The following is a 22,868-nucleotide window of genomic DNA, read 5'->3' as shown; positions in this document are numbered from 1 at the left end:
TCAATTCATTGGAGCAGTTCTGGACACCACACTAATGAGGGCTTTTCTCCCCTCCGATCGTCAGCGGACCCTGCTCCACCTCTGTCGTCAGGTGCTCATGCATCCCTCCATTCCTGCCCGGCAGATGATGGTCCTCCTGGGTCACATGGCCTCGACGGTGCATGTCCTTCCTCTGGCACGTCTCCACCTTCGCACGCCTCAGTGGACTCTCGCCAACCAGTGGTCGCAGACTACGGATCCTCTTTCTCATCCCATCTCTGTGACATCATCTCTTCAGCGATCTCTCCAATGGTGGTTGAACTCCTCAAATCTTTCCAGGGGTCTACTTTTTCATCTACCCCCTCACTCTATGATCATCACCACGGATGCGTCCCCCTATGCGTGGGGAGCTCACCTAGGAGATCTACGCACCCAGGGACTTTGGACCCCACAGGAGCGTCGTCATCACATCAATTTCCTGGAACTCAGAGCCATGTTCTACGCCCTCAAGGCGTTCCAACATCTCCTCTGCCCTCAAGTCCTCCTCCTCTGCACGGACAATCAAGTCGCCATGTACTACATAAACAAGCAAGGCGGCACCGGATCTCGCCCCCTCTGTCTGGAGGCTCTGCGCATCTGGACCTGGGCCACGGACCGCAATCTCTTTCTCAGAGCGGTCTATATCCAGGGCGAGCAGAACTCTCTGGCCGACAATCTCAGTCGCATCCTTCAACCCCACGAGTGGACGTTGGATCCCCCGACTCTGCTCTCCGTCTTTGCTCGATGGGGCACTCCGCAGGTGGACCTCTTTGCAGCCCCTCACAATCATCAGCTGCCCCTATTCTGCTCCAGACTCTTCTCTCCTCACCGTCTGGCCCCGGATGCATTCCTGCTCGATTGGAGGGATCGGTTCCTGTATGCCTTCCCTCCACTTCCTCTGATGTTGCGGACCTTGTCCAAACTCCGCAAAGACCACGCCACCATGATTCTTATCGCACCTCGGTGGCCTCGCCAACACTGGTTCTCACTCCTGCTCCAGCTCAGCTCCAGAGAACCCATTCTACTTCCTGTGTTTCCTACTCTACTTACGCAACAGCATCAGTCTCTGCTACATCCCAATCTGTCTTCGCTCCACCTGACAGCTTGGTTTCTCTCGGGCTGACCTCTCCGGAGAATCTATCTCCACCGGTCCGCCTCATTTTGGACGCTTCCAGGAAACCGGCCACTCTCCAATGTTACCATCAGAAGTGGACCAGATTTTCCTCCTGGTGTCTCCGGCATCATCAAGAACCCACCTCCTTAGCGGTGGAAACTGTCTTGGACTATTTGCTCTCACTGTCCAACGCTGGCCTCAAAACTACCTCCATCAGAGTCCATCTCAGTGCCATTACTGCGTTTCATGAGCCTATTCTCGGAAAACCCCTCACGGCTCATCCTCTGGTTTCCAGATTCATGAGAGGACTCTTCAACATCAAACCGCCTCTCAAGCCTCCTCCTGTCGTCTGGGACCTGAATGTGGTTCTCTCAGCTCTCATGAAACCTCCGTTTGAGCCTCTTGCCACAATTTCTCTCAGGCTTCTTACCTGGAAGGTGCTTTTCCTAATTGCCATCACCTCTGCCAGGAGAGTTAGCGAACTGCATGCACTGGTTGCCGACCCACCTTTCACTGTTTTTCACCATGACAAGGTTGTTCTGCGTACCCACCCTAAATTCCTTCCCAAGGTGGTTTCAGCTTTTCACCTCAACCAGTCCATTGTGCTACCCGTCTTCTTCCCTAAGCCTCACTCGCATCCTGGGGAACAGGCGTTGCACACGCTGGATTGTAAGCGTGCCCTTGCTTACTATCTTGATCGTACCAGAGCTCACCGAACAGCCCCTCAGCTCTTTTTGTCTTTCGACCCCAACCGTTTGGGTCGTCCTGTCTCCAAACGGACACTTTCAAATTGGCTTGCTGCCTGTATTGCTTTCTGCTACGCTCGGGCCGGTCTCTCACTGGAAGGAACTGTCACAGCCCACAGAGTCCGCGCTATGGCTGCTTCCGTGGCTTTCCTCCGCTCCACGCCCATCGAGGAAATCTGCAAGGCGGCCACTTGGTCCTCAGTTCACACGTTCACTACTCACTACTGTCTGGATGCATTCTCCAGACGGGATGGACACTTCGGCCAATCTGTGTTACAAAATTTATTTTCCTAATGGCCAACCATCCCCCCTCCCTCTTTGTTAGCTTGGAGGTCACCCATGTGTTAAGAATATGCTGCCTGCTTGTCCTGGGATAAAGCACAGTTACTTACCGTAACAGGTGTTATCCAGGGACAGCAGGCAGATATTCTTAAGTCCCACCCACCTCCCCGGGTTGGCTTCTTAGCTGGCTTATACTAACTGGGGACCACGCACTCCTCCGTCGGGCGGGAAGGCACTCGCGCACGCGCGGTGCGGCCAACTAGAAACTTCTAGTTAAAAAGGTCCGTACCGAGGGCTCCGTCGGTGACGTCACCCATGTGTTAAGAATATCTGCCTGCTGTCCCTGGATAACACCTGTTACGGTAAGTAACTGTGCTTTATTTAGGGGGGGATGGGTGGGAATGGGATTAACAAAGGGATTGATAATAACTGGGGGAAGTGTTATATTCTAATGAAGAAGGTTTGGAAAAAGGCATCTAATCATGAATTAATTTGTTATTTATTCTTTACATTTGAGAAGAGATTTTTGATAATTATTAAATATAATGGAGACTAAAATTTTTTCCCTTAATGTTAATGGTCTCAATCATCCTGTAAAAAGGAAAAAAATGCTTACTTTCTTGAAAAAACAGAAAGCTGATATATACTTCATCCAAGAGACGCATCTTTCAGATGTTGAATCAAAAAGACTCGAAGGCGAATGGTTAAAGCACTGTTTTTTCGCCCCTGCAGTTAGGAAAAAAGCGGGGGTTGCTATTTTAATAAGTAATAAATGTTCAGCTTCATTTAAAATGTTGGAGTTTGATCCCTTAGGAAGATGGATTAAGGTGGAAATGAGAATGGGAAATAATATCTTGACCTTGATTAATGTCTACACCCCTAATTCGAATCAAAATGATTATTTTAAATCTTTACAACAATTAATACTTCCACTGGCTGCTTCTAATTTAGTTGTAGCTGGAGATTTCAATGCTGTGATGGATCCTTTTATGGATAAAAAACCAAGTAAAAATATAAAATCTTTAGGGTTAGAAAATCTGGTAAATTCTTGTGATTTAAAAGATATATGGCGAATTCTTCATTTTAATGATCAGGAATTTTCTTTTTTTTCACAAGTTCATAAATCTTTTTCAAGAATTGATTGTTTTTGTTTCAAATTCATTGGTAAAACAGGTGCTACAAGCTTCCATTGATCCAATTATTTTGTCAGATCATGGAGGGGTATGGATTAAATGTAGTTTAGATAAACAGGAAATAAATAGATCAGTTTGGAGATTTGATAATACACTGATTGCAGATTCAGTTTTTCTTGAAGAATTTAAGGAAAAGATATCTGAATTTTTCCAAATCAATAATACAGTGGATATTAACACTGAAATATTGTGGGATGCTTTTAAAGCTAGTATGAGAGGTCATATTATTTCTTATTCGGCACATACTAGGAAATTATTGGTTAAACAATTCACTGATCTGGAAAATGAAATTAAATTTCTAGAATCTAAATTAATTGGTAATTGGCAGAAAGATACTTTACAAGACCTCTTAAAAGTAAAAGGGAAATATAATGAGATTTCTTCAAGATTGGCAAGGAAAGATTTATTTTCCCAGCAAACTTTGTATTATGGAAGTTCCAATAAGGCGGGAAGATTACTTGCAAATTATCTTAAAGCAAAAAAAAGAAAAGTAAAAATAATAGCAATTAAAGATAGTAATGGAAACTTGCATACTCAGATTAATGATATTTTAAATCAATTTCTTAATTTTTATAAAGATTTGTATTCTTCCGAGTCTTATGCTGATAAACTTCAAAGTGGTGTGGAATTTTTAAATTTATTAGTGGGTCCAAAACTTCCTGATCATATAAAAAGAAGATTAGATGAGCCTATATCATTAAAAGAAGTAGAAACTGCATTGAAGTCTCTTAGAGTTGGATCCGCTCCAGGTGGGGATGGTTTTACAGTAGAATTTTATAAAACATTTCAAAATGCGTTACTCCCTCATTTATTAAATTTATATCAATATCAACTAAATAAAGGTTGTATTACAGGTACTATGGCAGAATCTTTAACTATTGTTTTACCTAAGCCAAATAGAGATCCTACTTCGGTATCAAACTATAGGCCGATATCTTTAATTAATGTAGATGGAAAGTTACTGGCTAAAACTTTGGCTATGAGATTGGCTAAGGCTTTCCCTTATATAATTGATGTACATCAAACTGGATTCATTGTGAATAGACATTCTTCTAGTAACACAAGATTGACATTCCACACTTTAAATTTAACTAAAAATATGAATGATCCGGCTTTTGCCATATCTTTAGATGCAGAAAAAGCATTTGACAGAGTGGAATGGGATTTCATGTATCAAGCCTTGGAATGGTTTGGTATAGGTTCAGGATTTATTCAAATGGTTCAGACTTTGTATAGCTCCCCTATGGCAAGATTATATATCAATAATAAAATGTCAGTTCGTTTTCATTTACATAGGGGAGTTAGACAGGGTTGTCCACTATCTCCTTTGCTTTTTGATATAGTATTAGAACCCCTATTATTAGCTATTAATCAAGCAAAGGGGATACAGGGTATTCCTCGTAACGATTGGGAATATAAGTTCTCTGCTTATGCAGACGATATTTTATTATATTTGAGAAATCCTGTTTCCTCCATTCCTTGTTTGTTAGACTTGATAGACAAGTTCGGTAAATTTTCAGGATATAAAATAAATTGGAATAAGTTTGAACTTCTTCCACTCAATGTACATTGTTTAAAAAGTATGTTTGAGTCCTTTTCTTTCGTTTGGAAGGATGATGGTTTAAAATATTTAGGAATATGGATTAAAAATACAGTAGATGAGACTGTAAAAGAAAATGAAAAAAGACTGTTAAAAAAGGTTACGGAATTATGTGAGCATTGGAATCCATTACATTTATCTTGGTGGGGGAGAGTTCAAACGGTTAAAATGATGATTCTACCTGTAGTTTGCTATCAAATGGGTATGATACCAGTGTTTTTTCATGGATCTTTTTATAAAAAATTGAACTCAATTATTATAAAATTTATTTGGCTTGGTAAAACTCCTAGAATTGCTATAGCATCTTTGCAAAGACCAATTAAGGAGGGCGGGGTAAATTTTCCAAACTTTTATAGGTACCATCAAGCCTATATTTTACGTCAAGGTATGTATTGGGTCCTCCCGGATCTCATTGAGTATACTCCTGATTGGTTATATTTGGAATGGCGACTCATGTTTCCTTTACATCTTTCTCATGTGCTCAGTATCAAGATGCCCAGATTGTATAAAGAAAATAGAATTCTAATGGATACTTGGAAAACATTACAGTTTGTCAGTAATTTAACAGCAATTACTATTAATAATTCAACGAATCAATCCATATGGCTAAACTCCAAGATTCAAATTGGCGGTTTTAAGATCGTCTGGAAACATTAAATAATTGCAGGTATCAGAACTTTAAATGATGTAATTACTAATGGTAAGCTGCTGGATTTTACACAATTGCAACATAAATTTGGGCTTCACAAATCGCAATTTTTTCGTTGGTTGCAATTGAAGTAGGCCATTTAGGCAGGGTCCCCTGAATGGAAAAATTTGAATAATCAACCTAGCATAGAATTTTTATGTTTTCAGGCGGACTTTCTGGGACATCAGGCCGCACACTGGTATAAAACTATTAGTGAATTGGTTAAAAAAAAGCCTAAAAATACTCTTAGGGATATTTGGAGCATTGAGATTAAGCATGATATTTCAGCATTTCAATGCCACAAATTTGGTCTTGGAGAATGAGATGTACAATGTCAGCGTCTTTGAAAAAAACTTGGTTTTTTTTTTGTTACATAGAGCTTTTTGGACCCCAGTTAGATTGCAAAAGTTAAATAGTTCTTTGTCTAATAGATGCTGGCATTGTAATCTGGATATAGGGACTTTAGATCATCTTTTGTTCTATTGTCCCCATATCTTAGCCTTTTGGAACTCAATCTGGGATCAAGTAAATTGTTTATTGGAAAATCACGTAGCATTAACTTATGATACTTTTTGGTATGTCTATGAGAAAAAAGAGTCAGATATCAATGTGTAATAACAAACTTTTATTGATTTTGACCGGAGTAGCCATTCAACATATTACTAATAACTGGAAAGACCATAGTAGGCTCAATTTTAAATTTTGGTGGAATTCAGTTTGCCACATATACAGAATGGAAAGATCAATAGCGGTGCAAAATGGAAATTATAAAAACTTCATTAAAATTTTGGAACCATTAACATCCTTTTGTCATGATTGATGCCATTTTCCTAATATTTCTATATTTAATATGTAAGATAAGGGTGGGGTGGGGGGAGGGTTTCTATTACATGTAAAATAAAAATTACTAAAAGGATTTCAGGATGGGAGAGGGAGGGTTATATTTACAACTATAAGTTATAATGATAAGATGTACAAGTGGTTAAATCTATGTTATTGTGTTGCAATTTTTGTACACTTGATGAAAGTTTTAAAATGAATAAAGAATTATAAAAAAAAAAAAAAAAGGAAGTCCCTGATTGGCTATTGCTTTGACCAATCAGGGGCTTCCTTAGGCTCAGTCCTAAGGAAGTTCCTGATTGCCTCAAGCACTACAGGCCCCTCCCAAGGTGGGAGCCTGAGCCAATCAGGGCCTTAGGCTCCTCCTCATGCATCACATGATGCAATGGGGCGAGGCCTAAGGCATCGGAGTCGTCGCAGGAGACATTGGAGCAGGAGGGGTTGAGCACCCCTCCTGCTCTGTTAAAGGAATGGGGGGTCGAAAGGGGGCCTGAATGGGTAGGGGGTGTTCGGGGCTGGTGGCGGCAGAAGGGAGTTGGCATCACTCCTGCAGCTTGTTTTTTGGTGGGTGAGTGGGGCTGGCCAGCCGGCCGGACTAGATTTTGCAGCAGGTGGGCCAGGCCCAGCCAGGCCAGGAGGAGTTTAACATGGCAGGAGGGAGTTGGCATCCCTCCTGCCTTTTGTGGGGGGGAGGAGGGCATTGCGATTTTTTAATTTTAATTTTTACTTTTTGTAGGCCAGGGAGCCCGTGGTTTTAACCCACTTTAACCCGCAGGTTAAAACCACGTGCTTCCAGTGTGGGAAGGGCAGCAGAAATTCAGGGCGAGTGTGGGGTGGCAGGAGAGTCGGAGCAGGCAGATTCAGGGCACAGCTTCGGGGCAGCAGAGAGCAGGCTATGGGGCAAATTTTTTGTGGGGTTTGGTGCACTTGTTGGGAGGGGGGTTAATTTTTTTTTTAATTGGGCAGATATTTTGTGTGTGTAAAACACGCAAAATATCTGCCCGATTAAAAAAAAAAAAAAAATTTAAAAAGCCAGCAGAAGCCCTGACAGCAGTGACAGGAGGCTGCTTATCTTGTCACTACTATCAGGGTGTGTGCATGAGCGGGGATCGCTCTCTAGTGATCCTGGCCGTGGGTAGGGTGCGTGTTAACGATCATCCTCATTTGCATACATGCCTTTAGTGAATTCGTCGGCCGGCATGCAAATGGAAACTGATCGTGTACGGTTTGGAGTGAATCTGGGCCAAGGATAGCAATATCTTCAGAACCTCTTGGAAGAACCTCCTGTCTTGTTAATTGGGGGATGTATAAAATCACTTTTACATAATGGGTACTATACAAAGAACGGTGTAAAACTACCCATCTCCCCATTACATCCCTATAATTACTGTGTTTATCAAAGGGTATAGCTGTTCTGTGCACTGGATCTGTAGAATAATAGCAGTGGCCTACCAATTCTCTCTTTAATTGTTGGTCCTCTAATCCACTTAAATTCACATGCAGTATTGGGTGAGGAATAAATGCAAACGTAATCAGGTTCGCTGAGGTGTTAAGTTCCTTTTACTCCTACATGCTGAGCCCCTTTGATTTATATGTGTTTTTGTTCTCCTTTAAGTTGTATTATCTGAAACTTGAACTTGGGGAGTTTTTGCTGAGTGTGCAGCAGTAGTGAAGCCTTTTTAATTTTAGGGAAAGAAACACAATACTGTATTCTGAATTGTTCCCTTTTCTTTTCAGGAAGAGTTGGAAGAACATTTCAGCGTTCTAAAAAACACGTGGAAAAAGAGATTGAGTTTGATGCAGATTCGCTGTCCTTCAGCATGGAAGACGATGATGATGTGTGCAATGCTGAACCAGCTACAGCTGAAAAACGAGTAGAATTTACCTACAATGAACTAAAAGATGCCCATTGGCTTTATGATACACCAGGAATCGTAAAGGAAGATTGTGTAAGTAGTTTTTACAGTGATTAAATACTTAACATTAGTACCGTTTGGGAGCATCCAGTTTGGTAATACTTCTTGCTTGTAAGTAAAAGATTGAAAATTGCCATGTAGGCTACTATACTTTGAAACATAATTACATTTTCTATCTCTTCATGCTGGAAACCTGCCACTTAGTGGGTTGCCATGCAGCCGTATCCAGTATTTTACAAAGGGGTGGATAGCTTTTAAATGTGAATGGGAAGTTTATTGCCTAAAGTGAGACATTTAATACAGTGCTAGAACCCCAGCACTGAATACTGTTATGTTCTGACCACACCAGCTACTAGTTTTCTGAGTAACTATTTCCTAGATGGTAGCCTGGCAAAAATGTTGTTCAAAGTTGTTAAATCGCAAGAGGATTTTGAAAAATTGCAAGAGGACCTTGGGAGACTGAGCATCAAAATGGCAGATGACATTTAATGTGAGCAAGCACAAAGTGATGCATATGCACTGCCCAGGAAAAGGATCTAGGTGTCATCATTGAGGATACATTGAAACTCAGCTCAATGTGCAGCAGCAGCTAGGAAAACAAATGGAATGTTAGAAATTACCAAGAAAGAAACGGAAAGCAACACTTGTATTGCTCTATGGTACAGCCGCAACTTGAATACTGTGTGCATTTCTGGTCGCTGTATTTCAAAAAAGATAGTGGATTAGAAAAGGTACAGAGAAGGGCGATGAAAATGATAAAAGGGATGGGACAACTTCCCTATGAGGAAAGGCTAAATCGGCTAGGGCTCTTCTTCTTGGAGAAGAGACAGCTCAGGGGTGATGATATAGCGCAGTGTTCTTCAACCTTTTTACACCCGTGGACCGGCAGAAAAAAAAGAATTATTTTGTGGACCGGCAAACTACTAGGACTAAAATTTAAAAACCCCGTTTCCGCCCCATCTCCGCGAGTCGGTCCCCACAAATCATCTGATCCCATCCACACAAGCCTCAGTTATGATTTTATATTGAATGTATTTTATTAAAGTATAAAAAGAAACAATATTCTGTACAATTGTCATTTTACAAATACAAATAATTCAGAGCAGGATCAACAAAACCCCTGTCTCCCCTCCCCTTCACATATATCCCCTCTACTATCAAGAAAACTGAACAAGCCAAATTATTACAGAATGCTACACAGAAATATCATGCTAACAGAATACTGCAGTCACACATGACAGGAATAGTTTTAGGGGAGTGCAACTAGGGCAACTGCCCCCTGGTCAGAGAGCGCCCTAAGCCAGCTGGAAGCTAAAGAAGCACTGCCTGGGCTTTGCAGTCCCCAGTTATGTCTAACACCAGCTCTAGCAGGATATATATTTCAAATCTGATATATTCTAATCACAAAATAGAAATAAAATTATTTTTTTTCTACCTTTTGTCGTCTCTAGTTTCTGCTTTCAATCTTCTTTTCACTCTCTTCCTTCCAGCGTCTGCCCTCTCTGTCTCTTCAATCCAGCATCTGCCCCTTCCATCCACTGTCTGTCCTCTCCCCCTTCCATATGGTATCTGTCTTCTTTCTATGCCCCTCTCCCCTTTCCATCCAGCTTGTGCCCCCTCTCTCCTTTTTACATGATTCATTCCAGTTAACAGTGCTCTCTTCATTTTTATCTCTCCTACACCAGATCTATCATCGTTGTCCCTCTCTGCTTATTTTTCTGCTGACCCCTTCCTATTATCAATCTCTCTACTTTCTCATGCCTGTGTCTCCCCTTCCCCTCCTCTAATCTATCTGCCAGCTGTTTCCTTCCTTTTTTCCTTCTCCCTTCCCTCCTCCTCCTGTCCAGCAGTAATTCTCTTCCCTCCCCTCCCAGCAGCATCTCTTCTTCTCCCTCTCCAGTAGCAGCTGTCCCTTTTTTTCCTTGCCCAGCAGCTTCCCAGATTCCTTTCCCTCCTCCCCTCCCAGAAGCATCTCTCCTTCTCCCTCTCCAGTAGCATCTGTCCCTTTTTTTCCTTGCCCAGCAGCTTCCCAGATTCCTTTCCCTCCTCCCCTCCCAGAAGCATTTCTCCTTCTCCCTCTCCAGTAGCAGCTGTCCCTTTTTTTCCCTTGCCCAGCAGCTTCCCAGATTCATTTCCCTCCTCTCCTCCCAGCAGCATCTCTCCTCCCTCTCCAGTAGCAGCTGTCCCTTTTTCCCCCTGCCCAGCAGCTTCCCAGACCAATGTTCCCTCTAAGGATTGATGAGGTGTGTGCAAAAAAAAATATGCATGAGCGACAAGTTACATATTCCACAAATTTATGAGCAGGCACGGAGGACGCATTTTTAAACAAATGTAGTTTATCCTTGTACTCCTTATGTATTTTTAATCATCTATGGATATGTTTGTATGTTTATTGTTCAAATGGTTTTATTTATTTCCCAAAATTTATTTTTGTTATACACATTGAAAATATTTGATATTGCATTTAAATCAAAATCTCAATAAACTTGAAACTTGAAACGAGTGCCCATGAGATTGTGGGAGGGTTAAATACTCAAAACTTAGAAGAATAACAATTTACTTAAAGTTTTTGCTTCGCCAGCTTTCTGGTATCTTTACATAATGCAGTGGCGTACCTAGCATATGTAACACCCGGGGCCCATCATTTTTTGGCACCCCCACCCATCTGTCCGAAAAACATGATTTTTAGTAACAAGCCACACGTCACACATGAGTATCTAAGAAAAGGCAGCATCTTACATATTGCAGTGAACAGTACATCAATACACCCATTGTAAAACTAAACAAGCCAGACCAGCACAGATCAATCCTACACCGTCAATCCTAACAGAAAACTATGTCTTTCGAACACACAGAACACACCTTCGCCTATTATGGAATATGTAATCACAAACTAACCCCTCCCTCTTTTACAAAACTGTAGTGTGGATTTTAGCTACGGAGGTAACAGCTCTGATGCTCATAGAATTCTGAGCATCAGAGCTGCTACCACCACGGCTGGTGCTAAAAAACGCTTCACAGTTTTGTAAAAGGGGGGATAAAATAAAAATACATAGACAAAGGTTAAATTGAACCAGCAAGAAGCTGGACTCTGCATACAATGCTTCACAGAAACAGTGACACATGTCTCCTAAAGCAATAAATAAATAGAAATTTTTTTTCTACCTTTGTCTTCTGTGGTTTCTGCTTTCCTCATCTTCTTGTAACTCTCTTCCTTCCATCCACTGTCTGCCATCTCTCTTCCCCTATATGGCATCTTCTCTCCTTCTATGCCCCTTCCAGAAACTGTATGCCTCCCCCTTTCATCTCTCCTTTCACCCCCATTGGTCTGGCATCTCTCTCCTCTCCTTCCCTCTCCCACACCTCTCCTCTGCAATCCCTTTCCCTTTTTTCCCTCATTTCCCTTTTCAATTTATTTTCTGCATCTGTCTAGATTATGTTCTTACTACCCTCTCATCAATGTCCTTTTTTACTGTCTACCTAAAGCTTGCCACCTCTTTCCCTCACCCCAGTGTTTCCCTAACTCAATCCTTTTCTCCCCATCATGTGCCCTCCTTTTATTTATCCCCTCCTTCCATCATGTACCCTCTTTCTCCAACCCTTCCATCTAGTACCTTCTCCTCTCTCTGTCCACTTCCATCCAGCATCTGCTCCCCTCTTTCTCTCCTCCCATTTCCTTCTGGCATTTGCTCCCTTATCTCTCCCATCTGCACTTCCATCCAGCATAGGCTCCCCACTACCATCCAATGTCTGCCCTTTCTCCCTCCATCCACCCCTCTTCAATCAGCATCTTCCCCCTTTCTTTCCCTCCAATATCCTTCCCCCTTATGTCTCTCCCCTTTCTCTGTACATCAATTCCATCAGCACCACCCTTCCATACCACCCTGCCCCTTTTCTTTCCCTCCACCACTCTTCCATTCCAGCAGTCCTGCTCCTTTCTCTCCCTTCATGCAGCAAGGTCCCGCGATGATTGTAGCTGCCTGCTGCCAATCCACCCCACTCCGACGTACTTGCTCTAGAGCGGACTCAGCAGCCGCATGCTGAAAGGGCCCGCGATGACTTGTCTGCTGGCTCTGCTCTGGAAGAAGTAAGTTACATTGGAGGGGGTGGATCCGGCAGACGCAGGGAGTTGCGGCAATGTCCCGCAATGACTGCGTCTGCCGGGTCCATCCCCTCCGATGTAACTTACTTCTTCCAGAGCAGAGCCAGCAGACGAGTCATCGCGGGACCTTCCTGCACCTCAGTGCGGATGCTGACTCTGCTGAAGAGAAAGTAAGTCAGTGGTAACGTGACCATTTATTTTTTTCATCAAAAGGGGACATCTATTAATTGACTGTGTATCCTTTCTTTCTTTCTGCACTCAGGCCCAACAATTGTCCCATTCTATTCCCTCCCTCCTTCCTTCCCATGTCCTTAGTGCCCCCAGTGCCTCCTTCCCTTGTCCATAGTGCCCCCAGTGCCTCCTTCCTGTGTCCTTTGTGCCCCCAGTGCCTCTTTCTTATGTCCCCCCACTGTCTTCCAGATTTTGCCCACCCCCAAAGCCAGCCAGCTCTGCCACCTCTCCATTTTTTTCTCTGTCACCACCCCATCCCCTATGCTCTGGCATCTCTCTCTTCTCCTTTCTTTCCTTTGCACCCCATAGTCTGGTATCTTCCCTTCCCTGATTCTCTGGCATCTATCTCATTTCCTTTTCTTCCATCTTTCGCTCCCCCTCCATGCTCTCACATCTCCCCCTTCCTTTTCCCTTAGTCTGGCATACCTTCCTCTTTCCCTCCAAGCCCTGGTATCTCCTTTCATTCCCTCCCTCATCTTCCTTCTCCCTCCAGCTGGGTACCGCAACACTCTCCCCTGCAGCTCTGGACTTCCCCATACCTGCTCTCCCAAAATTGCCATGCTTCGGTTCCTCTTTTTCCTTCCTCCCTCCCCCCGCGGGACCCTGCGGCACCATCAGCTCTTACTCCCTCTAACGCCGGCCCTGCAGCTCCGGACTTCCCTCCCCCCCCCCGGATCGCTATTATTTTAAATGTTATAGCGGCGGCGCTGTATCCATCAGTGGAGACGTCTAACCTCGGCCTGCCCCGGAACTCTTACTGCAGCAGCCGCCCGTCTAGGCAGGAACAGGAAGTCACTGTTGCAGTAAGAGATCCGGGGCAGGCCGAGGTTAGACGTCTCCACTGATGGATACAGCGCCGCCGCTATAACATTTAAAATAATAGCGATCCGAAGGGGGGGGCAGGTGTGGGGAAGTCCGGAGCTGCAGGGAAGGCGTTACACCAATGAGAACAAGGGGCGGACCGCCCCCCCCCCCCACTTAATACGCCACTGATTACGGGGATCATGAAAGGAGCCGCCGCTGCTGCATCTTAGGCGATCAGGGCAGACCGCCGCCGCTTCCTCTCACCTCCGCTCGAGTGAGCGACACCAGAAGAAGCATGAGCGACGCCACTGAAAATAGTGAGCGATCGCTCATGCGCTCACCTTAGAGGGAACACTCTGATAGTGGTTTTCTCCCCTCCCAGCAGCTCTTCTTACTTCCCAGTGCAGCGATTCACGAAGGCAGCCTCGGATCCTTTGTTGGGTCGCGCCGCCTCTGAGGAAAGAGGAAGTTGCATCATCAGAGGCAGCCGCGACTCGGCAAAAGCCCCGAGGCTGCCTTCGTGAATCGCTGCGCTGGGAAGCAAAGGAGAGCTGCAGAGAGGGGAGAAAGCCACTGTCGGAGGCTCCCCAAGATCTCTCCGGCCCAGCGCACACTTCACATGTTGATCTTGCCGGCCCTGCGCGAACCGGCAGGAAGTTGAAGTGAGTCAATCTTGCCGGCCCTGCGCGGACCGGCAAAAATTTCCTGCGGACCGGCACCGGTCCGCGGACCGGCGGTTGAAGAACTGTGATATAGCGGTCTATAAAATACTGAGTGGAGTGGAAAAGGGAGATGTGTATCGTTTGTTTACTCTTTCCAAAAATACTAGAACAAGTGCACATGCGATGAAGTTACTAAGTAGTAGATTAAAAACAAACTGGAGAAGATATTTGTTCACACAATGTGTAATTCTTTGCCGGAGACTGGTAAAATCAGTTAGCTTTGCAGGGTTTAAAAAAGCTTTGGATCATTTCCTAAAAGAGAAGTCCATAGGCCGTTATTGAGATGGCTTGTGGAAATCCACTGCTTATTTATAGGATAAGCAGCATAAAATCTAATGAATGTTGATTGTAAAATGTATGCTAAAGTTTTAGCTTTGGCGTATATGATAAATTTTGCATAGGATTATGCTTCCTGATCTATCTGGCTTCAAGAAATAAACATTTTCTTTTGATACATTGAAAGGGTCAATCGGCCGTATACCAAATAAGAAAAAAATCCCCTTATTTGGCAGATTGGCTTCTCTTGGTGCATCCCAGTATACACAGCACAGGGTCAGGTGCCATTTTTCAAGATGTTAGCGCCAGAGGCAGTAATGATTTGGCATTACTCGGAGGAGGGCTCAGGGTGCCTAGGAGATGGGAGGGTAAGTAAGACATGAGGGATTTCATTTATTTGTTGGGGAGGTTGGAGGTCCGTTAGTCAACTGGGAATTTTTTATTTTGGGGTAATCAGTTTGGAAAATGGCAATGCAAAAAATAATGTGTCACGGGGGTGGGGGAGCAGGAAGGGTCAGATCAATGGGTTGGGACAGACTGGAGTCCACTAGACGGGACATTTGCAACAAACTGCAGATTATTGCTTAACTTTGTATATCAAGTCATCATTCTGAGAAGGCTCGACTCGGTTTACAGCAATTAAATAAACAGGGAATGATTTACAAATGATAAATAGAAGATAATAGCAAAATTTCGGAATAATTAATTTTCAAAATGTTTGTCAAATAGAGTAGTTTTTAAAGATTTACAGAAAAATTGAAATGAACTGGAACTCCTTAAAAAAAAGGGAAGATCATTCCAGAGTTGAGAGAGTTTAAAGACCAAAGATTGACTGAAGATTAGTTAAAACTACATGACTGATGGGAGTGTGAAACTTATGATCACAACTATAGGTTCAGATATGATATAAGTTTATATACCCCTGGCAGAATCTGTCTAAGATGTGTACCATTTGTGGAAAATGAATGATCAGATAACACATTTCTTCCAGGAACTTTTTGCCATAAAGGAGTAGCCAGGTAGGGGCGGAGGCCTACTGTAAAGTATTATAACATTTTCTGTTAGCTTGGTTTGCCAACAGAATTAACCAGGTGGCACTCGGAGCATTGCGATCTGAGGGGGCAGTACGATTATCGCTTACAGGTTTCTCAGCAGCGCATAAAGGGGTCCTTGTACTAAAGAGCATTTTAGTGTGCGCTAAACGCTAATGCGTCCATAGGATATAATGGACGTGTTGGCGTTTAGCGTGTGCTAAAATGGCTAGCGCACCTTAGTAAAAGGGACCCCTATGTGAGTATTAGGTCCTCCACTATCTCTTTCATAGGAGTAACACTGTGGAATAAGTTGACTGGACCACTAAGAGCTCTTGTAGATTTTCAGACGTTTAAGAAACGTCTGAAAACTACATTATTTGTAGAAGCATTTAAATAAATGTTTTTTTTTCCAGATTTATGAATTTTTCTGTATTGATACTTTGTCGAGTTCTGTAAAATAAGGCTGATACAGTGTTCATCCCAGAAATTTTTTCCAGCTGGGTGGCATGAAAAAGTATCCGAGTGGGGCGGGATGAGGAAATTTGGTGGTGGGGAAAATTAAATATGTACTATTTTTATTAGTTAATTATTATTCTTTTCCAATGCTCAATATGACTTCCTTTTTAAGGTTTGACACTTGTGCCAGAATATTTTTACTAAATTTAAGAAGTATCCAATTCTAGAAGTGAATAATTAGATATGTGCCCTCTTTCAAATGGTATAGAGCAGTGTTCTTCAACCTTTTTACACATATGGACCGGCAAACTATTAGGACTGAAATTTAAAAACCCTGTTTCTGCCCCATCTCCGCAAGCTTGGTCCCTGCATATCATCTGATCCCATCCGTACAAGCCTCAGTTATGATTTTATATTGATTGTATTTTATTAAAGTATAAAAAGAAACAATATTCTGTACAATTGTCATTTTATAAATACAAGTAATACAGAGCAAGGATCAACAAAACCTCTCCTCTTCACATATCCCTTCTACTATCAAGAAAACTGAATAAGCCAAATTATTACAGAATGCTACACAGAAATATCATGCTAACAGAATACCGCAGTCACACATGACAGGAATAGTGTTAGGGGAGTGCAACTAGGGCAACTGCTCCTTGGTCAGAGAGAGCCCTAAGCCAGCTGGAAGCTAAAGAAGCACTGACTGGGCTTTGCAGTCCCCAGTTATGTCTAACACCAACTCTAGCAGTATATTTCAAATCTGATATATTATAATCACAAAATAGAAATACAATTATTTTTTTCTACCTTTTGTTGTCTCTGGTTTCTGCTTTCATCTTCTTTTCACTCTCTTCCTTCCAGTGTCTTCTCTCTCTGTCTCTTCAATCCAGCATCTGTCCCTTCCATCCACTGTCTGCCCTCTCCCCCTTCCATATGGTATCTGTCTTCTTTCTATGTCTCATGAAACTGCGGCTAAACTACTGCTTAGGGGCAGCTCTGTGCCAAAGTTAAAAGCATACAGAGCTGCCGCTGCTGGTCTGGAGGTGTTGAGACAAAGGCAGGAAGCATACGCGGCAGGTGTCCCGGCACAGCGACGGCACCTTTTGTTGCGGCGGGGACCCGAATCCTTCACGGACCGGCAAGATTTTTTTGCGGACAGATACCGGTCCGCAGACCGGCAGTTAAAGAACAGTGTTCTAAAGCAGTGTTCTTCAACCACCGGTTCATGGACCAGTGCCGGTCCACAGAAATTTCCACATGCATCAGGCCCAAAACAGTGTTCTTCAACCGCAGGTCCACGGTGCGATCAATGCGGCGTTATCTTCGAGCCAGCTCCCTCTTCCTAACTGATTCAGTGCACAAAGCCACGGGCAGTGGCTCCTACGGGCATCCTGCGCCTGAACCGGAAGCCTTCTCTCTGACGTTGCAACGTCAGAGGAAAGGCTTCCAGATGAGGCACGGGACGTGCAAGGTGCAATTAGTACTATTATGGGAGCGGAGTCTGGGGTGGAGATTGGGTAGAGATGGGCGGGGTCTGGCCCATGACTTAGCCCAGTGTTCTTCAACCGCCGGTCCATGGACCAATGCCGGTCCACAGAATAATTATTTTATTTCTGCCGGTCCATAGGTGTAAAAAGGTTGAAAAACACTGTTCTAAAGCATGATGATTATTACAAATGATGTCACATAAGGTATAAATCTGGTTGTCATTGATTTCTCCCTTTGGTGAGCACTGAAATTATGATGGCCTGTATTGGCTGTCCCAAGACATAGGAGAACTATTAATAAAACCTATTTGATTATTACATGGCTTTTCATCATGTCTGTTATTTGAATTCAGAGAACGGAGTCTCTAGCCCAGTCATGTAGGAGAGAAAATCCATTCTAGTAATTCTTTTGGCCCCCACTGTTCAAGGCCAAACTTTTATCCAATAACTATACCATCAGATGACCCAAATGGTGATGAAAAGAAAACAGCAGACCTCAAACTCCCTTTCCTTTTCTCTTTTCATCCACTTCTTGCGGCCCCACTTAACCTAAGGCGGCAGTAGCAGCTACCACAAGACCACTGCTTGTCAGTGTGCACTCACAGTCCCCAGTACTCTGTATGGGTTTGCTTCACAGGAGGATGAAAGCTGCCTGTGATTCACTGATTCTCAGAACCTATGGTGACTGTCATTGCTAGGCTTAGGTCACAGGGGAGGCCCAGAGAGAAGGGCAGCAATCCTGCTTCTGTGGACCTCATCTGCACCCCGCAGTTTGAGACCCTTTGGATTTTGAAATCATAGGCTTGATCTCATCAAGACTCTGAAATTTAGGGCTCCTTTTACGAAGGTGCACTAGCCGTTTTAGCGCATGCACCGGATTAGCATGCGCTATAACGTGTGCTAGCCGAAAAACTACCACCTGCTCAAGAGGAGGCGGTAGCGGTTAGCGCGCGTGGCATTTTAGGAGCCCTTAGTTTTTGATTTCAGTAACCAAATATTACATTTATGCCCATAATTTTTCTTTGCAGGTTCTGAATTTTTTGAATGAAAAAGAAGTAAAGATGGTCTTGCCTTTGCAGGCTATTATCCCAAGGACCTTTATACTTAAGCCTGGCATGACTTTGTTTCTGGGTGCTTTAGGACGCATTGATTATATACAGGTAAGGTAGAGTAGCATATGTGATTCAAGCAACTGCAATGGAAAAAAATTATATATCATGAAATAGCCATTATCTTTTTTCTTTCTGTAATTATAAAGAGATTATGTACTTGCCCTGGTAAGCTCTTTTCCAGTAGATAGGCGAGACATTCTAGACCAGGGGTCTCAAAGTCCCTCCTCGAGGGCTGCAATCCAGTCGGGTTTTCAAGATTTCCACAATGAATATGCATTGAAAGCAGTGCATGCACATAAATCTCATGCATATTCATTGGGGAAATCCTGAAAACCCGACTGGATTGTGGCCCTCAAGGAGGGACTTTGAGATCCCTGTTCTAGACAGTAGGGTTATTCCCCATAGCCGTGTGCTGCTGCAGAAGGAATCCACTCTGGATTTTATCATTCTCTCTCCGTTGTACTTCACTGGGCTCTCTAGCTCCACCTTCAGTTAGTACCCAAGCACATGGAGCCACCCAGTACACGTGAAATAGAGGCACCTGTAGCAATAGGCTTAAACAAATTATTCTGCTCAAACAATAAATAAACAATACCATTAACCGCCACCACAGGCATCAAAGGAGTTCAGGAACTACTCAAATAAAATGTAAACATATATATACAAATTCTTCCCAACCCTCAAGGGCTGACGGGCATCAAAGAAACAGCCTGAAGAAACATAAACAGACTGAAAATTGTAAGCAGGTGCAGGAAGGACAGGGCCGAAGTCTAGAATGTCTCGCCTATCTACTGGAAAAGAACTTACCACGGTAAGTATATAATCTCTTTTTCCAGTGCAATAGGCGAGACATTCTAGACAGTAGGGACATACAAGAAGCAGTCTCCAAAAATTCAGAAAAGGTGTCCGGCTCCTGGGGCAGAGTCACTCTAAGGTAGTGGTCTCAAACTTGTGGCCCGGGGGCCACATATGGCCCGCCAGGTACTATTTTGAGGCCCTCGGTATGTTACCATTTTTCTGGAACGTTACCCGCCTCACTGCTGTAACCTCACGCAAGCGCTTTCTTTCGTCTGTACCCGATTGTGAGCTGGCGTAAAGAGGACAATTGCGTATAGACGCAGGAAAGCGCTTGCATGAGGTTACAGCAGTGTGGCGGGCAACGTTCCAGAACGTAAGGTAACTACTGGAGGCAGTGCAGCTTGTGTGTGTGTATGTAATCTCGTGAAATTTGGCACCTCTCCTGCCGGTGACTGCTTGATGCAAGATGGCGGTTGTGTCCAGTGCTGGAGGAGGTGAGAGCTGAAGGCGGTTGCGGACACAACCACCGTGCACTTAAGGCACAAGTTTTCCAGGCACAAGTTGGATCCCCTCTACAAAAAAGCCTAAAGGACTACACCAAAAATCTTGTCTCTTGCAGTTGATACTTTAGAATCTAAATCACAATTTTGCATGAGGTAAATCTCTTTATAGTTTATAAATCTTTCCTTAATTGCTTCTGATAATTTGAGCTATACACAGCTGAAAGCAGTGCAACATGCAGAACGTGTAAAAGTTTTACACGTTCTGCATGTTGCACTGCTTTCAGCTGTGTATAGCTCAAATGATCAGAAGTAATTAAGGAAAGATTTATAAACTATAAAGAGATTTACCTCATGCAAAGTTGTCATTTCTTTAATAAGACATTAACTATTTTTTATGCAGCCCTCCGAGTACCTACAAATCCAAAATGTGGCCCTGCAAAGGGTTTGTGTTTGAGACCACTGCCCTAAGGTGACTAAAATTTGCGTTTCTTAAGCTGTGGAGGGTCTACAGCCTGGCAGAGAGAATTACCAGCCATGCTGAGCCCTGAAAGTCATGAAGGCTACCCCGCTGGGCTAGCTGAATGTTTGGTCACCTGCTTCAGCAGGAGAAAGGCTAAGCTGGATGCTGCAGCCCTCCCCCCAGCTGCAGCACGTTGCATAAGAACACTAAAAACGCTAAATATGTGCAATCCTGGCAAGAATCCACATGAGGAGAGCCCAAAGACTTCATTCCAGCTGAATTCTAGGCAAAATTTGCAGCTTTGAAGAAGCAGGGAGTTTTAGAAAAAAACCCGCTAAAAATCCAAGATGGCCGCACCAAAATAGCAATATTTTTAACACTACCCAAACTCTAAAAATTGTGATTTTTTTTTTTTAAAGATTTTCCAGGAAACGCTCAAAATCCCACTTTTCCAACCTCCCCTGATTCCTCTCACAGGCCATCAGCCTGTGTACTCACTGTGACCTGACAGGATCTGTTCAGTAGCTTGCTTTCAGCTCTCTCACAGTAGCTAGATGAGAAAATTCACTGCCACAATGCTGGGAATGGTCCTATAAAGCTGATCTATGTGCTGCCAGTCAAACTTCTATGTCTGACTACATCTCTACCCCTGCAGACCAATGGATGCTCACTGGGACGGGCGGAGGTATGAAGATGCAACTGGCATGCTGAGAGACACTGCCGAGCCTCCTAAGGGCGCTTCACAGCCTGCACTTGACTCCTGAGTAACAGTAGGTGAGACCACATCAGGGACAGCCCTGAGCTCCAGATAAAACAATGCAGGCTGGTTAACAGGTACCCAGTGGTATCGGCCTTTCAGCTACAGGTCGAAGTCTGTGAATTCTCAAGCATTCAGAGCTTCAGATTTTCTACAAGCACCAAATTACTTGAAAAAGGGACAAAATTACATAAAAAATAATAAAATGGGGCGAGCAGAAACAAATATTCCTGTAGGCATGAGTGCAGAAGAAAAAAAACTGAAGGTGGAGCTAGAGTGCCCAGTGAAATAAAAGAGGCAGAGTGAAAAAATCAAGAGTGGATTCCTTCAGCAGCACGTGGCTATGGGGAAACAACCCTACTGTCTAGAATGTCTCATCTATTGCACTGAAAATAGTTTTATTGTTTTAACTGAGTACTTTGTTTGCAATCTTTACTGACATTTAAGAATCAGAGTCCCGAGAATAAGGAGCGTTCATCTAATAAGATCAGGAAGCTACTGCAAATGAGTTACTTTTGCATTGCTATTCCAGTGCTGACCACTGTTTTGGTTATGAAATCATCAAAATTAAAGAGTATCAATGGAAAAGTGAATGTCATTGTTTGTAGAGTTTGGAAGAGGGAGTTCATATTCCGTTCAGTGTATTTTTCAAGTAACAGGTCAGTTTTCAAAAGAATGTAGTATCTTTCATATGGCCCCACACTTTACTGTGTAGAGCTTATTTGTAGCACTTGCAAACATCCTAAATTCAGTTGCTTGTTTATCCCAGGACAAGCAGGCAGCATATTCTTGACTGATGGGTGACGGCACCGACGGAGCCCCGGTACGGACAATTTTAGAGTGATTGCACTCTAAGAACTTTAGAAAGTTCTAGCTAGGCCGCACCACGCGTGCGCGAGTGCCTTCCCGCCCGACAGAGGCGCGCGGTCCCCAGTTTTCTTAATTCCGCAGAGCTAAGAAGACGCGTGTTTCCAACGGCTGTTGGAAGTTTTTTCTACTGTTCACTTGCCTTCCCGCTCGCGCGTATTTTTTTCTTCATAATTTATTTCTTTTCTCTTCTTTTACCGTTTGTGTAAAAAAAAAAAAAAAAATCGTTTTATTTTTCATCAATCTGCCCCGGCGGGGCCTGTTGGCACCATCGAAGCCTCGGGCTTCGATTTTGCTACAGCAGTCTTTCCCTTCATGCCCCCGTCTCCGGGTTTCAAAAAGTGTCAGCGGTGTGCCCGCCCTATTTCCCTCTCCGACCCGCACAAGTGGTGCTTCCAGTGTCTGGGTCCGGACCATAGGGCTGACACCTGCACCCGCTGTAGTTCTTTACAAAAAAGAACTTTAAAAAATCGTGAAATTCAGCAGCGGATCCTTTTCGGTACCGCTATGGAAGTTGCACCGGTATCGACGTCGACGACTTCCTCCAAATCGACCCCAACTGCCTCGGCACCGCAAGATGTATCGCCGGTGTCGACTCCGGTAGGTAAGCCGGCTAAGAAGCCTTCCCCTACTGTCCTATGCCCGCCAGTCGAGCATGCAGTGAGCCAAGTCCTGCAGACTGAGCGCCGGCCTCGTAAACGCTCCGCTCCCATTGAAGTCACTGCCTCGTCATCGGCATCGACTTCACCGGAGCGTCGAGCGGCACCAAAGGTACCGAGCAAGAAAAAACCAGTACCGGTGCCATCGGGACCAACGTTGGATGAGCGCATTGCCTCTATCCTCCAGGTCCAGCTTAAGC

The 22,868-nt window shown here is 43.8% G+C and overlaps 1 protein-coding gene across 2 annotated transcripts in view; it reads left to right on the top strand.

Annotated features, from left to right (window-relative positions):
- Positions 1–22,868, top strand: part of NOA1 (nitric oxide associated 1) — a 65,524-nt gene that overhangs the window by 19,777 nt on the left and 22,879 nt on the right. For both annotated transcript variants that reach the window (XM_033915318.1, XM_033915329.1), the window contains exons 3-4: positions 8,219–8,430; positions 18,541–18,672. In XM_033915318.1, the coding sequence (XP_033771209.1) occupies positions 8,219–8,430; positions 18,541–18,672 (344 nt within the window). The remainder of the gene's footprint in view (positions 1–8,218; positions 8,431–18,540; positions 18,673–22,868) is intronic.

Source organism: Geotrypetes seraphini, chromosome 1 (assembly GCF_902459505.1).
Source record: "Geotrypetes seraphini chromosome 1, aGeoSer1.1, whole genome shotgun sequence".
NCBI lineage: Eukaryota > Metazoa > Chordata > Amphibia > Gymnophiona > Dermophiidae > Geotrypetes > Geotrypetes seraphini.
This window is presented reverse-complemented; position numbering and strand designations above follow the sequence as displayed.